Raw genomic sequence first — 15,169 nt, forward strand, 5'->3', positions numbered from 1 at the left:
GGGCTTGGATCATTTGATCCTCAGAGCTCAGCCTCCAGAGTAGCTAGGATTACAGGTTTGGTTTTTTTCTTTTCTTCTTTTTTTGTCTAGGTGGGAGATGGGGACCCAAACTCCGTACCTTTTGGTTTGGCTCTACCAACTCAGCCACCCCTCCAACCCAGATACCACACCTTTTAACCCTGGTTTCCAATTGTGGCATCAAGAACAGTTTCAAAAATCAAACAAATGAGTAGCAATTTTGTTGCAAATGATACCTTGCCAGTGGGTCACACCTGTAATAATCCTAGCTACTCAGGAGGCTGGAGGATTTTGGCAAAAGTCTGTGATATTCCATACCTACAAAATAACCAGCAGAAAGCCGGGCTGGAGGTGTGGCTTAAGTGATAGAGAGCCAGCCTTGCAAAAAAAGGGTTCAAGCTTGGTACCAAAAGAAAAGAAAAGGAAATAAAAAGACAACTTACAAACAGGAGAAATTATTTGTAAATCATATATTTTATAAGAGACTTTTATCAGGAACTCTTTAAGATTTAACAATACAAAGACAACAGAACTGAAAAAAATGGCAAAAAGTTATGAATAGATACTTGACTGGAACACACAAAAATGGCCAATGAGCACATTAAAAAATGTTCAGTGTTACTAATAATTAGGGAAATTCATACCATGACCATGATGAGATATGGCTCAGAAGTCGGGCAAGTGCAACTTGGGAACTTTTCAATCGCTGGGAATGTAAAATGAAAACCAGCCTGGCTTTTCCTAAACTGTTGAACAGAGAGATGGGGTGGGGGGAGGGTTAGAGACAGATAGGGAGAAGGAAATGATTGGAATCAAGAAATCGTACAAGGTGTCAACATTGGTTATATTTCAAGATCTATATGTCCTTTTTATTATATTATTATATATTATTATATGTCCAATTGTTAATAGTATTTAAAAGATTGGGGTTGAGGTTATATTGGTAGAGTGTTTGCTTAGCATATACAACCTCTGGATTTGATTACTTAGCACTGCAAAAAGAAAGATGATTGAAATTACAGCTACATAATTTTTTTTAAAGGAGGACTATTATACTATTACATTGTATCCCAGTGTATGTAGTTTCCCGTCATTTTTGGCTTTCTGTAGAAAAGTTACAAATCTGCCCCTTCCCCCTCACCTTATTAAAGTAAACATGGTAAAGGGATTATCCTGTTTTATGGTATGATAGAAAGTGATTTATGCCAAGCTTTATCAAATCAGCATATTATTTAAGGAAAATTATTTGAGGTAAAATAGTTTTTTTGTTGTTTGTTTGTTTTTTGCCAGTCCTGGTGCTTGGACTCAGGGCCTGAGCACTGTCCCTGGCTTCCTTTTGCTCAAGGCTAGCACTCTGCCACTTGAGCCACAGCGCCACTTCTAGCCATTTTCTGTCTATGTGGTGCTGGGGAATCGAACCCAGGGCCTCATGTGTACGAGGCAATCACTCTTGCCACTAGGCCATATCCCCAGCCCCGAGGTAAAATAGTTTTAAGACCACATATTTACCTATTAAGTTCTTCATTTGATATATAAAATTTTATTGCTGTGTAATGTGGATCCCATCCTTAGTCTTAATTGTGCATGACAAATCTAAGCTTAGGTAAAGTTTTACGTTTTGTTTTTGGCTGGTCCTGGGGACTCTGGATCTGGGTGGTGTCCCTAATCCTTTTGTACTCAAGGCTGATATTCTACCACTTGAACCACAGCTCCATTTCTGTTTTTTTCTGGTCAATTGGAGATAGGAATCTCATGGACTTTTTCTGCCTGGGCTAGCTTTGAACTGTAATCCTCAGATCTCAGCTTTCTGAGTCATTAGAATTACAGGTGGGAGCCACTGGCACTGGCTTAAGTTTTTTCATTTTTGTCTTTTGGTACTACCAGGCTTTGAATTCGGGGCCTCATGCTTGCTAGGGAGGCACTCTACCACTTGAGCCATACCCAACCCAGATTTTTACTTCTTTAAGGAGATGTAGAAAAGTTCATAGTGAATGAGTGACAAAAGTTCATTTTGATTTTTTTTGTATGTTTATACTAGATCATGCATTACGATTATGGAATATCCAAACGGACACTCTGGTGGCAATATTTGGAGGTGTAGAAGGGCACAGAGATGAAGTTCTAAGTGCTGTAAGTTGAAAGATGACGCTCAAGTTCACACAGCTGTGAGCATTCCCCATTGAACTGTGTTCTTATTGGAAGAATATGTTTGTTTCTGCAGCCTGCCAGGCAGTCATATTTATTTCACATACAAGATACTAATCTTAAAAGGAGCGAGCAAATACTTGAAAACTCTGTTTTTGTTTTTGTAAAAATTACCTGAACTTATATCATCCAGTGCTCGGACTGATGGAAGAATACAATGGACTTACTCCTTTTATTTATTTATTTTTAGTCTTCAAATTCTTGATTCTCTTGTCTCAGCCTCCTAATTGCTATAATTACAGATACTCACTACCATGCACAGCTTGTTTCTGTTTTCTTCTAGTTTAAAACCACTGAGTTAGAAAAAGTTCACTACAGGAAAAAATACAAACTTAGTCTTCAAGAAACATTTTTAATGGGTGTGGTGGCTACACCTGTAACCCTAGTTATTTAAAAGGCAGAGATCTAGTTGACAGTGCATTATGCCAATCTGGGCAAAAAGTTAGTGAGACCCCCCTATCCTATCCAATAACTGAGCAAGATAGCACATGCCTTTCTTCCTGGCTATGTAGGAGGCATAAATAGGAACTATAAGATACATCCAGGTCTAAATTTAAACCAATATCTAAAGCAAAAGTGGTAGAATGCCTGCCTAACAAGTGCAAGTCCCTGAGTTCAACCCCAATATCAACCCCAATAAAAGAAAAACATTTCCATTGAAGCTGAAATAAGTTATCCACTTTCAGGAAGAATTTTAATGTGCTCACACTGAGTTTTAGATAACCTCTTTGGCATAGTTTTTCCATTAGACTAATAGTTGATTGGGTTTAAAGATATCATCTTCATACTGATGCATTGATCTATTATAATTGGACTATTAGTGTTTTTTGGTCTATTTTCATGTTTTGAAAAAATTTATTATAAAGGTGATATACAGAGGGCTTATAATTACATAAAGAGTACATTTCATTTTGGACAGTGTCACCTGGCATTCATGTTTTTAACATTATTTTAGCTTATATTCCATGTTAACTCCCTTGATTTCCTTAGCTTGTTTTTATGAAATTATTTGAAGGACCACCATATTTTGGGGGGCTTGTATTACTTTAATGGAGGTATGACAGTATTGCGATCACTGTGGTTTGTGTGCCTTTGGGAGATTATAGCTACTTTAGACCACTCTGTCAAAATGGATTTTCTAAAAGTAATAGTAACATTCTGCATCTAGCTTTATGTGTGGGAGTACAATGTATTGCCCTTTATTAAGAACTCTAAATTAGAGCTGCTGATTCTAGGTTCTTGGTAGTGCAAGTAGTTAGAAGTAGCAGCAACTAGGTTTGTAAATTCCATGAACATTTAAGCATACAGTAAAATTGGGGTTGGAGATTGGATCAATACAAAAATCTAGGTTGATAACAAATATCTTCCTTCAATAGAAGTTTTTCTTGCTGTTTCTTAAACTGAAAGCATTTATCATTGGAATACAGATGTTTACTACTGGAAGGATACATATATGAGATTTTCATTAACCCATTGTGTACCTTGTGCTAAATTAGACAGCATTAAGGTTTCTGTAAATAGTTGATCTGTTCAATGCCTATTAAAAATAGTAAAGTGAAAAGTTAAACTCTTTTTTTTTTTTTTTGGCCAGTCGTAGGCCGTGAACTCAGGGCCTGAGCACTGTCCCTGGCTTCTTTTTTTGTTCAAGGCTAGCACTCTGCCACTTGAGCCACAGCGTCACTTCTGGCCATTTTCTGTATATGTGGTGCTGAGGAATCGAACCCAGGGCCTCATGTATACGAGGCAAGCACTCTTGCCACTAGGCCATATTCCCAGCCCCCAAAAGTTAAACTCTTATTTTATGATTTAGATATTTTCTTTTAGCCCTTTAAAAAGTGAGCTCTAAAACAAATGTAACTGAAATGTTTTAACTTACAAGAAAAACTGAAATTTGAGCAGTTTAAGGTTATTTCTTGATTGGAACTGGTGGAGAAAGGTAATATAACTGCTCAGCTTTTAGTGCCATAGAATAATTTTTACTTTAGCATTTGATAAATATATTCAATATTATTTAATTCAGTATTCAGTTTTTAATTTGACTGTACTCAATTAAATATACTTAAAGATTAAACTAATATGTAATTTACTTTATTGTTTTCTATTTTAATCTCTAAGTCTTGTGATTAAGAAAATTAAACTTTAAATCTTGAAAGTAGTAAACTCTGTGGCTTGGGACGTATATAGATGAAACCCCAAATGTACTTAGTGTTGTACAATTTTCATTGTATGGTATATCAGGTGAAAACTGGATGAGTATAATTTGGGACTAATTCATTCACTTATCTTAAAATTTCCTCTATTTTGCATGTAGGATTATGATCTCTTGGGAGAAAAAATCATGTCCTGTGGTATGGACCACTCTCTCAAACTTTGGAGAATCAACTCAAAGAGAATGATGAATGCCATTAAGGAATCTTATGATTATAACCCAAATAAAACCAACAGGTAACAATATGGTTTGTGTTGCTGCTGAGTAGATATGTTTTACTTTTTCCCAGAGTTATTAAATTTCAGCATTGATTTTAGAAGCTCTTCTAAGTTATAAGGATAAAAGTCTTTTAAGTCAAACTTATTGTGGATTTGACAGGGTAAAAGACAGATTAATGAATTTTAATTTAAGCTAGTAAACCATAACTTTTGCACCACAATATTTTCTTCTAAATGGTACTCCCATTGTTAAATAAAGAAAAATTCATATTAAGTATTCTTGTTCCGTGATATAATAGGCAGGAGAATCTTGCAGTTTCCTTATGTTTTTGAAATGTTACAATTCTTCCTTTTTTCAGATACTTCAGTTGTTAACAGACTACTAACAGCCCTTTTGTTTTATTATTTATTGTGTGCCTGTACTGGGGTTTGAACTCGGGGCCTAGACACTTAGCTAGCGTTCTTTCCCTTAGTTTTGTTTCTTTTTTTTTTTTTTCTTGCTGAAGGCTGGCACTCTGCCACTTGAGCCATGGCTTCACTTACAATTTTTTACTGGTTAACTAGAGATAAGAGTCTCAGGGACTTCTGTCTGGGCTGGTTTTGAACTGTGATCCTCAGGTCTGACCCTCCTGAATAGCTAGGACTACATGCATGAGGCCACCACCATCTAGCTAGTAATAGTCCTTATAGACTCTAATCTAGTTGTCCTTAACACAACTGTAAACATCATAAATTCATAATTTTAAACAAAGAGTTTATTTGTTATTTTTTAAGTCAGATTATTTTAAATATCTCCTCATTTTAAGTAAATCCTGAGTGTACTCAGCAGACCTCTGTAGCCTTAGAAATTAGTACCACTTTCAGATTTTGATTTTTAGGCCACCAAGGACTAGTACATATGATGTTTGTGTTTTAAAATTTTTCTTCAGATCTCTGAAGTAAATACAAATTATATTTCACATTTTACAGAAAATGCCAGAGTTACACTAATCTTCTCCTGGAAAGAGATTAAACTATAACATTGTTATATGTACTTCACTAAGGAACAATGATTAGGGGCTCAGAATGTGGCTTAGTGGTAGTGCTTGCCTAGCATGTATGAGTAACCACATAAACAGAAACAGCCAGACTGGGGCTGTGGCTGAAGTGGTAGAGTGCTAGCCTTGAGCACAGAGAGGCTCAGAGACTGAGCCCAGGCTCTTGAGTTCAAGCCCCAGGACTGGCAAAAAAGAAAAAAAAAAGATTATAATAATAATTTAGGCTGGGGCTGGAGATATGGTCTAGTGGCAAGAGAGCTTGCCTCGTATACATGAGGCCCTGGGTTCGATTCCCCAGCACCACATATACAGAAAACGGCCAGAAGTGGCGCTGTGGCTCAAGTGGCAGAGTGCTAGCTAGCCTTGAGCAAAAGGAAGCCAGGGACAGTGCTCAGGCCCTGAGTCCAAAGCCCAGGACTGGCAAAAAAAAAAAAAAAAAAAAAAAAAATTTAGGCTGGGAAGAATGGTACGTGCCTATATACCAGCTCTCTAAGAAGCAGAGGCAGTAGGATTGCCAGTTGGAGGCCAGCTTGGATAGTTAGTAAATTCCTTTCTCAAGAACAAAATATAAACAAAAGGCCTGAAGGTATGGCTAAAATAGGTAGATTGCTTGCTAGCATGTGTTAAACTCTATGTGGTCAGTCACTAGTATTGAAAACAAACAAAAAAATTATGTCATGTTGTTAATTTTTTATTGCTTTAACAAGTGAGAGATCCAGGAATTTGAGAACACTTGTTTGAGATGCTGCAGTCCAACATGGCTTTGAAATATAAGCGAAAAGGAAAAGGGGACTTGTGAAGCATGTAAGATATAATTCATGGCATATCGCACGTTTGCACTACTTTGGCATAAAAGCTTAGTCATAGCCCAAGCCTATTCTCCTAGCTTCTTGGGAAGCAAAGAATAAAGGGATTGCAATTCCCAGCTGGAGCATGAGACTTCATGTCAGGGCTGGGCATGGTGGTGTTATGATCCTCTGTGGGAAGCACAGTGGCTAGGTATGGGGATTCACACTTCTTATTCCCAGTGACAGAGTGAAGCACAAGTAGAATTGCAGCCCAGGCCAGCTGGGTCATAACTAGAGAGTCTACCTCAACAACACAACAATGCCAAAAGTAGCCAGGGGTGTGGCTCATGTGGCAAGGTGTCTGCCTATCAGTCAAGAGGCTCTAACTTCAACCCCTGGTTTAAAAAAAAACTCATGGGCTGGAAGTAGAGCACCAAGAGCCCTAAATGTAAAAGCTAATAAGCAAGAGTACAAGGTCGTGAGTTCAAGTTCCAGTACCTGAATTTTAAAAAGTGCGGTTAGGGGAGGGGGGGAGAGAAGGAAAATTCATGGGGTGAGGGTGTGGCCCAGTGGCTGTGTTGCTTGGGTTCAATACCTAGCATGCAAAAACAAAAGATTAGGCAGTACATTTGAAGTGTTAAGGGTACTGTTAATTTACGGGATAGCTTATTATCTTTGTCTTCTCACAAATTTCACATTTTCTTTCTCTAAATGAAGAAATTACTTGGAAAAGTTTTTATGTCAAATATCTGTGAGGATTGTTATCAGAATTTATTGCTTAAGGCAGTACTCTTACCTAAACTTATAGTAGATTTGAAACGTTTCATTGTTCCTAGGATAACTGTCTTGAAATATTTGTAGAGGATTGATTAGGTAGCAAAGTATATTTTAATGAGAAATTTTAACCCCTGAAATCAGCTCTTTTTATCATTGGCTAAGAAAACCAGAATTAAAGTAATTGTTTTTGAGCTATAGATAGTAAAAGGAAGGAAGCAGAAGTTAATGTGAGACAAAAATAAAAATGAATTTGAAGCCAATAATGGATATTAATACAAGAGAAAAAAATAGACACTTTAGCTCTCAAATTCAAATACTAAAGTAAGAACACAGAACGTAGCTCAGTGAAAGGTTGCTTACTAACATGTTTGAGGTCCTGGGTTTGGTTCTTGGCACCACCAAAAACATTTAATAAAGGCACAAAGTATATTTTACTATACTTTTAATTTTTAACATTTCCATTCTTCCTTCAGGCCATTTATTTCCCAGAAAATCCACTTTCCTGACTTTTCTACCAGAGACATACATAGGAATTATGTTGATTGTGTGCGATGGTTAGGCGATTTGATTCTTTCCAAGGTATGGAAAACTGCAGTTAAGCTGTATTGTGTGTGTGTGTGTGTATGTGTGTGTGTTGATAACTAAGTGAATGTCTAGCGTTAACTGACTCAGAGACTGTAGTTTGCTCACTGTACTCTGAACGTGTTGGATATAGGTATACATTCAGCCCTCCATATCCATGAGTTCCATACTCTTGTAATTCAACCAATCTCTGATCAGAAATATTCAGGGGGTGGCTGGGTGCTGGTAGCTCACGTCTGTAATCCTAGCTAGCTACTCATATGGCTGAGATCTGAGGATTTTGGTTCAAAGCCAACCTGGGCAGGAAAGTGCATAAGACTCTTACCTCCAGTTAACCACCAGAAAACTGGAAGTTGTGCTGTGGTTCAATTGGTAGAGCTACAGCCTTGAGCAAAACAGCCCAGAAAGAGTGCCCAGGCCCTGAGTTCAAGCCCTATGACAAAAAAAAAAAAAATCGGGAAGAATTGCATTTGCATTTGTAATGAACATGTACAGACTTTTTTTTTCTATATTCCCTATAAATAATATGAAAACTATATTGTATTAGATGCCATAAATCTAGAGATGATTGAAGGTAGGTATATGGAAGGTTGTTCCATAGGTTGTTAGAATATATTAGACATTGCCAGAAACCATGGCTTACCTAGGTTATATGCACATCCTGTGCCATTTAAATAAGGTACTTGAACATCCATGATTTATTTGTAGAGGTCCTAGAATCAGTTCCTCAGATACTGAGAGCTAACCATACATTAAAAATAACTTCTTAAAGTTGGTAATTCACAGAAATTATTGGTGATATTATTGGAATGTTTAAGATTTTTAACTTCAGAGAAATTGCTCTCATTTCTTGATGCGGATTTCAGCGTATTCCACATTTTCTTGAACATATAGCCTATTTTTTTCTTCTTATCCTTATGGAAGTTGTTTTACTCTTTGGTGTGGTGTGTTGGTTTTTGTCCTTAAACTTTTGATTTTGAAATAGATTCACAGTTTCAAAGATAGTATAGAAAGGTCTGTTATGATCATTACTCAATTTTCCACGATGGTTATATCTTATTTAACTGTCGCATGGTAACTAAGGCAGGAAAATGATATGATACAATTTGTGTATATTTCATTATCAGCATTCAACAATGTGTCACAGTTTGGGATCTTTGAGATTGTGTTTTCTTACTCAGTACAATGTCCTAGAGTTCTACCCATGTTGTTGCCTGTATCTGTAGCTCTCCATTTTTATGCTTAAGTACATTCTGTGGTGTGGCTGTACCGTCACAGTTAATTTCACCATCTATTATAAGTTGTCTTGGTTGTTTTGTGTTTTCAGCTATTAGGAATCTGCTAATCAACTGTTGTGGACTGGATTCTTTGTGGATAGGATTCTTAAGTTTTTATTTTTCTGGGATATCAGCCTAGAGGAGCAAAGGTTAAGTTTATTTAGTTTATAAAGAAGAGTATACAGGAAACAAATACTTCCCAAATAAATTCCTCAATACTTCAATATAAAAAACTGCCTTTGTCTTACCCTCAAAATGAAATGCCAGCCAGGTGCCTGCCAGTGGTTCATGCCTGTAATCCTAGTTACACAGGAGGCTATGATCTTAGGATCATGGTTTGAAGCTAGCTGGGGCAGGAAAATCCATAAGACTCTTACCTCCAATTAATGGCCAGAAACCAGAATGTTGCTGTGACTCAAAGTGGTAGAAACTAGCCTTGAGCAAAAATTGCTCACAGTGCCTAGTCTCTGAGTACAAGCCTCACAACTGCCCCCCCCCCAAAAAAAAAAACCAAAAACAAAAACGAATGCTAGTTAGGCTGAGAAATGAGGATCATGGTTCAAACCCAGCCAGGGCAGGAAAATCCTACTTAAAAAAAAAAAGCCAGAAGTGGTACAAGTGGAACTGTAGATCAGGTAGTAAAGCACTAGCCGTAAACAGAAAGGCTCAGGGACAGCACTCAAGCGCTGAGTTCAAGCCCCAGGACCAGCACAAACACACACAAATTTGGTTTGAATAATTTGATAATTTGTCTAGATAATTTTGAAATGCAGTTATTAGTTGTGGTAAATTCTTATATCTATATGCTTTGTGTTTCCATGAGAGGTCTCCACTAATAAAACATTTTTGTCTGTGGATGTAGCTCATTGGTAGAATACTTGCCTAGCATACACAAGGCACCAGAAAAAGAATTATGTTTGCTTTAGATGTGAGAATCAGACTTTTAAGTTATACTAGGTGGTATAAGTAGGGAAAAATACCTCTACTGAATCACCTTGGAAGCAGCAATAAAAAGTTCATAGACTGGGGCTGGGGATATGGCCTAGTGGCAAGAGTGCTTGCCTTGTATACATGAGGCCCTGGGTTCAATTCCCCAGCACCACATATACAGAAAACGGCCAGAAGTGGCGCTGTGGCTCAAGTGGCAGAGTGCTAGCCTTGAGCAAAAAGAAGCCAGGGACAGTGCTCAGGCCCTGAGTTCAAGGCCAAGGACTGGCAAAAAAAAAAAAAAGTTCATAGACTGTAGGAAGGACTGCTGGATGTGGCTGGGAGATGAGACTGAATTATATATATTGGTAGTGTCAGATTTGGAGAGCATGACAATAAGCGATTCCTATATCTCTTACCCAGAGGGTCTAGATCTGGCACACGTGAAGAGCTACTTTACATTTCTGCTTCTGCCTCCCTCTTAGGAATTCCAGTTGAGTAAAGCTGGGCCCAGATGAGTCTTGAGAGAACTCCAAAGTTACTGATCCAGTTAAATCATTAACAACTTTCTAGATAATCTCAGGTGCTTTGCAGTTAAGCATTTGTACAAAATATATAACACTGGAATTGCAAAGTCTGAAATGAGTGGAGAAGTGTGCTGTCCTCACTTCAATCTTGTTGCCCGATGGTTAAACTGCTTAATGCTAGTGACTCCTGCAGCGCTGCCACCTAAGATTATAATGTAGACTGTCCTGTGGAACTCTTGGGGACACTGTTCACCTACATTACTTTTTTTTTTTTTTTTGCCAGTCCTGGGGCTTGGACTCAGGGCCTGAGCACTGTCCCTGGCTTCTTTTTGCTCAAGGCTAGCACTCTGCCACTTGAGCCACAGCACCACTTCTGGCCATTTTCTGTATATGTGGTGCTGGGGAATCGAACCCAGGGCTTCATGTATATGAGGCAGGCACTCTTGCCACTAGGCCGTATCCCCAGCCCACCTACATTACTTTCTTAGTTTTGGTGCTGTTGAGGTTGGGCTAAATAGCTAGGGGAAAGGGAGGAAGAGGTATCCTGTTGATTATAAGATGCAGCATTCCTCGCTTCTACCCGAAGTCCTAGAAGGTCACATGAACAGCCATTTCCCTCAATTTTGCAATTTTCTTTTCATTGTTTTTTTTTTTGGCCAGTCTTGGGCCTTGGACTCAGGGCCTGAGCACTGTCCCTGGCTTCCTTTTGCTCAAGGCTAGCACTCTGCCACTTGAGCCACAGCGCCACTTCTGGCCGTTTTCTGTATATGTGGTGCTGGGGAATTGAACCCAGGGCCTCATGTATACGAGGCAAGCTCTCTTGCCACTAGGCCATATCCCCAGCCCCTCATTGTATTTTTAAAAAAACAAATTGCTGCTTTAAGTAGAGTGTGTTCCAAAGATTAAATATTAGAGGATAGGGAAATATAGGCCGTTTTCATCCCATGGGCACTCTCTTGATGTTAAAGCAGTGCTTTTAGTCCTTTCTCTTACCCTAGTCATGATGTGATTGCTAATGTCCCTTTCAATGGATCCATTTATTGTCTGTGAGCAGCTACAATGTGGTGTAGACACTGCGTAGATGGATTAGTAGTTACCAAGGTAAAGGGAAGCACTGGAGGCTAGAAGCTGATCAGGAAACTGTGGAAAGATAAAACTAGTAAAGTAAGTAAGGGCCAGGCTATGAGAAGCGGTGTATTCTAATATTGTAGTCTGTTTCTGTAATTAAACCCTGCTGTCAAATACCTCTGTCTAGGCACCAAAATATCTAGAGCTGAGGTAGGAAGAGAATTCTTTTTATTGTTTGATTCTATATATAATCAGATGTTTTTCTCAAGTATGGATGCTGACGGTGTAAATGCAGAGTATATCAGTGAATTAAATAGTTTGAGCTATTCTAAAATAGCAAGAGAGTCATGTTTTAATTTTAAGTCCAGTTCTATAACTAATACTTCTTTTTCTCATTCCTCTTTTTTAGTCTTGTGAAAATGCCATTGTATGCTGGAAACCCGGCAAAATGGAAGATAATATAGATAAAATTAAACCTAGTGAGTCTAATGTGACTATTCTTGGGCGATTTGATTACAGCCAGTGTGACATTTGGTACATGAGGTTTTCTATGGATTTCTGGCAAAAGGTAGCAGCATATTTTTACATTTTGAAATTATTTGACTTAAAAAAGACCATTGTAATTCTTTTTCTGTTGTGTCCATGTTTCTTTTCCTCTTAGAATCTTAGAGTGTTTTGTATTGATTATTTTGCTTGTTGATATTGTACATCTACTTGTGTGGTCAGCACTTTTTGCAGTGCCTGGTGTAAAAGCACAGGCAGTTGGGTGTCAGTGGTTATATATAGTCCATGATACCTGTACTAAGGCTTATTAATGTTTTGTGATGAGAGTGCTTATCTTTTTGTGTAGCTTTTTGTCTTAGAAAATTTAGAGAAAAATCAGTATAAAAGACATAGACAAAATGCTGATTACCTAAAATTGTAGAGGAATCTGTTGTTAGAATTTTGTGGTGACAAATTAACTGAGTATTTCTGTAACAAAGTTTTGGAAGAGCTTTCCACAGCTTTTTCTACTACTATGATAGAAAAAAGAATATCATGCTAATAAACTGTAAAGCCTTCCATAAAACTGCACAGTGCATTATTTAATAACTCAAGATACCTGTGAAATAATAATTCCTCTTATTCCTATTTATAAATCAGGAATATAAGATCCAAAGAAATAGTCAAGAGCGCAGTCAGAGACTGGAGCCGAGGTTTTTCTGAAGTAAGGAAGATGTCTTAGGATTGCTTGAATGCTTTAGAGCTTGATGGTTTTATTAATTTGATGTTTTTAAAAATATGTTTACACAGATGCTTGCATTGGGCAATCAGGTTGGCAAACTTTATGTTTGGGATTTAGAAGTAGAAGATCCTCATAAAGCCAAGTAAGTCTTTACACATTTCCAACCTATTCAAAATGTCTCCTTTTTTATTCAAAGTTATGCCAGATTAGAGGAAACAATTGATTTCCTAGATCATGTAATCATTTTGAGTTGCATGTTTATATTTTTGTACACATTATGGGGTCTCTTCAAATTAATGAATTACTCAAATTTCATGAAAATTGAAAATAAACTCTTAGTGAAGACCTTCTGGTTTGAAGTGCTTTTTATGAGACTTGGACTATGTTTGTTTTTTCACTCTTTTAAGGTAATGCTGACAGTGTTGTGTACGATATTTAACTTCCTGTCTTGTTTTTTTTTTTCCCAGATGTACAACACTGACTCATCATAAATGTGGTGCTGCTATTCGACAAACCAGTTTTAGCAGGGATAGCAGCATTCTAATAGCTGTTTGTGATGATGCCAGTATTTGGCGTTGGGATCGACTTCGATAAAATATTTTCCTAAGCAAACTAGAGTATGTCTGTGTAAAATAGAATTAATGTATCTTGTTAGTAAGGGCACATAGAGCATTTAGACTTGTTTTCAGCATTCAATCAGGCTGAGCTGAATGTAGTGGTGTTTACATTGTTTACATTCTTTGTACTGTCTTCCTGCTCAGACTCTACTGCTTTTAATAAAAATTTATTTTTGTAAAGCTGTGTGTTACTTTACTTATTTTCATTGGGATGAGAGGAAGTTTGAAAGTAATAAAGTTATGATTTACCTATAACTTTCTTAATTGGAAAAAGGTATTTAATCTGGAAATAAGTGTTAAATTATATTTAAATCTTGGCTCTTCCAAGATTAAATAAATAACTTTTCTGAGTGTGTAAAACAGGAATAATAGGGCTGGGAATATGGCCTAGTGGCAAGAGTGCTTGCCTCATAAAACAGGAATAATAATATCTACCTCAGGGAGGTCAAATGGTGTTTAATATATTAGTTTAAAATAGTATTTGCCACATAAGCTCTGATTTGTGTGAACGCACATGTGTGCGTGCACATAGCTTGAACTTGGGCCTGGTTGCTGTCCCTGAGTTTTTTCTTGCTTAAGGCTAGTACTCTACCACTTAAGCCACAGCTCCACTTCCAAGGGTTAATTGGAGATATGAATCCTACAGATTTTCTTGTCCAGGCTGGCTTTAAACTGCTATACTCAGATCTCAGCCTTGTGACAGGCATGAGCCATCAGCACCTGGCTTTCTAATGGAGTTTAAGTTTATGGTGATTAGAAATGCATACCTTATAGTTTCATGTCTCTAAAAGTTTCTTCTGCCATAGTGGGATCTTCCTAAGCCGGGTTAGAGGCATGAGGAACTGGTGTCTGATAGTGATCCAGGCTCTTAGGTCAAAATATCATGTGATGGGTTCTTTCCTTTTTGCTTGACTATTGGGCGAAAGCATCTTTTCCTCTCAGTCCTTAGGAATTCATTACTCAAAATTCGAGGTTCTAAGATGTAATCATCTGAACTCAGGTTGAAGTTTCACTTGTATAATCAATGCTGTCAGCAACATTAATGTCTAGAGTGCCTTGTCTGTCTTTGTTCCAATTCATCTCATGCATACAAAATGAAAAACATGGTTAGTATGTGTTAAGTGTACTCTATATTAGAGTGCACTGATAGAAGTATACTTAAGTAGTGCAACAGACTACAACCACCTAGATTCATGACTCTTGAGTGCCTGAGTAATACTGGTTGGTTTTCTCTAGTATAATTTCTCAGAGTATCATAAAGCCATTTGAGTGGTATGTGGAACATAAAACTGGGTCCTGGTATGAGTGCCAGGAATGTGTTGAGGACATCTATGTATACGTGTGCACATGATTGAATCCAGAGCCTCGCATTTTCCAGTCAATTGCTCTATTAGGTAAATTTCTGCTTGGACAAAGTCATAAATGCTACTGGAAATTGAACACTGGTCCTCATGTCTTGGACCTGGGTAACTGCAGCCATAGTCAGGACATGGGGGATGCAGAGGCGAGTGGACCAATGCACACTTTATTTCAGGAGGGCCAGAGTTTATGTACTGTTTTAGGAATAGGGTCGAGTAAAGTTCAAACAAAAAGATAGACATAAGATAAGACTTATCTAAACATGGTTACATCTGCCAGTACATTATAGGATTGGACTGGTCAAGGCAAGGCTACATTTATCTCCTGTTTTCGCT

The 15,169-nt window shown here is 37.7% G+C and overlaps 1 protein-coding gene across 1 annotated transcript in view; it reads left to right on the top strand.

Annotated features, from left to right (window-relative positions):
* Eed (embryonic ectoderm development) overlaps window positions 1–13,655 on the top strand; it is a 29,469-nt gene extending 15,814 nt beyond the window's left edge. The window contains exons 7-12 of the mRNA XM_048360193.1: window positions 2,057–2,148; window positions 4,535–4,668; window positions 7,726–7,831; window positions 12,043–12,201; window positions 12,927–13,000; window positions 13,326–13,655. Of these exons, the coding sequence (XP_048216150.1) occupies window positions 2,057–2,148; window positions 4,535–4,668; window positions 7,726–7,831; window positions 12,043–12,201; window positions 12,927–13,000; window positions 13,326–13,452 (692 nt within the window). The 3' untranslated portion in view covers window positions 13,453–13,655. The remainder of the gene's footprint in view (window positions 1–2,056; window positions 2,149–4,534; window positions 4,669–7,725; window positions 7,832–12,042; window positions 12,202–12,926; window positions 13,001–13,325) is intronic.
* Window positions 13,656–15,169: the final 1,514 nt, after the last annotated feature.

Source organism: Perognathus longimembris, chromosome 13 (assembly GCF_023159225.1).
Source record: "Perognathus longimembris pacificus isolate PPM17 chromosome 13, ASM2315922v1, whole genome shotgun sequence".
In the NCBI taxonomy this organism is placed as follows: Eukaryota; Metazoa; Chordata; class Mammalia; order Rodentia; family Heteromyidae; genus Perognathus; species Perognathus longimembris.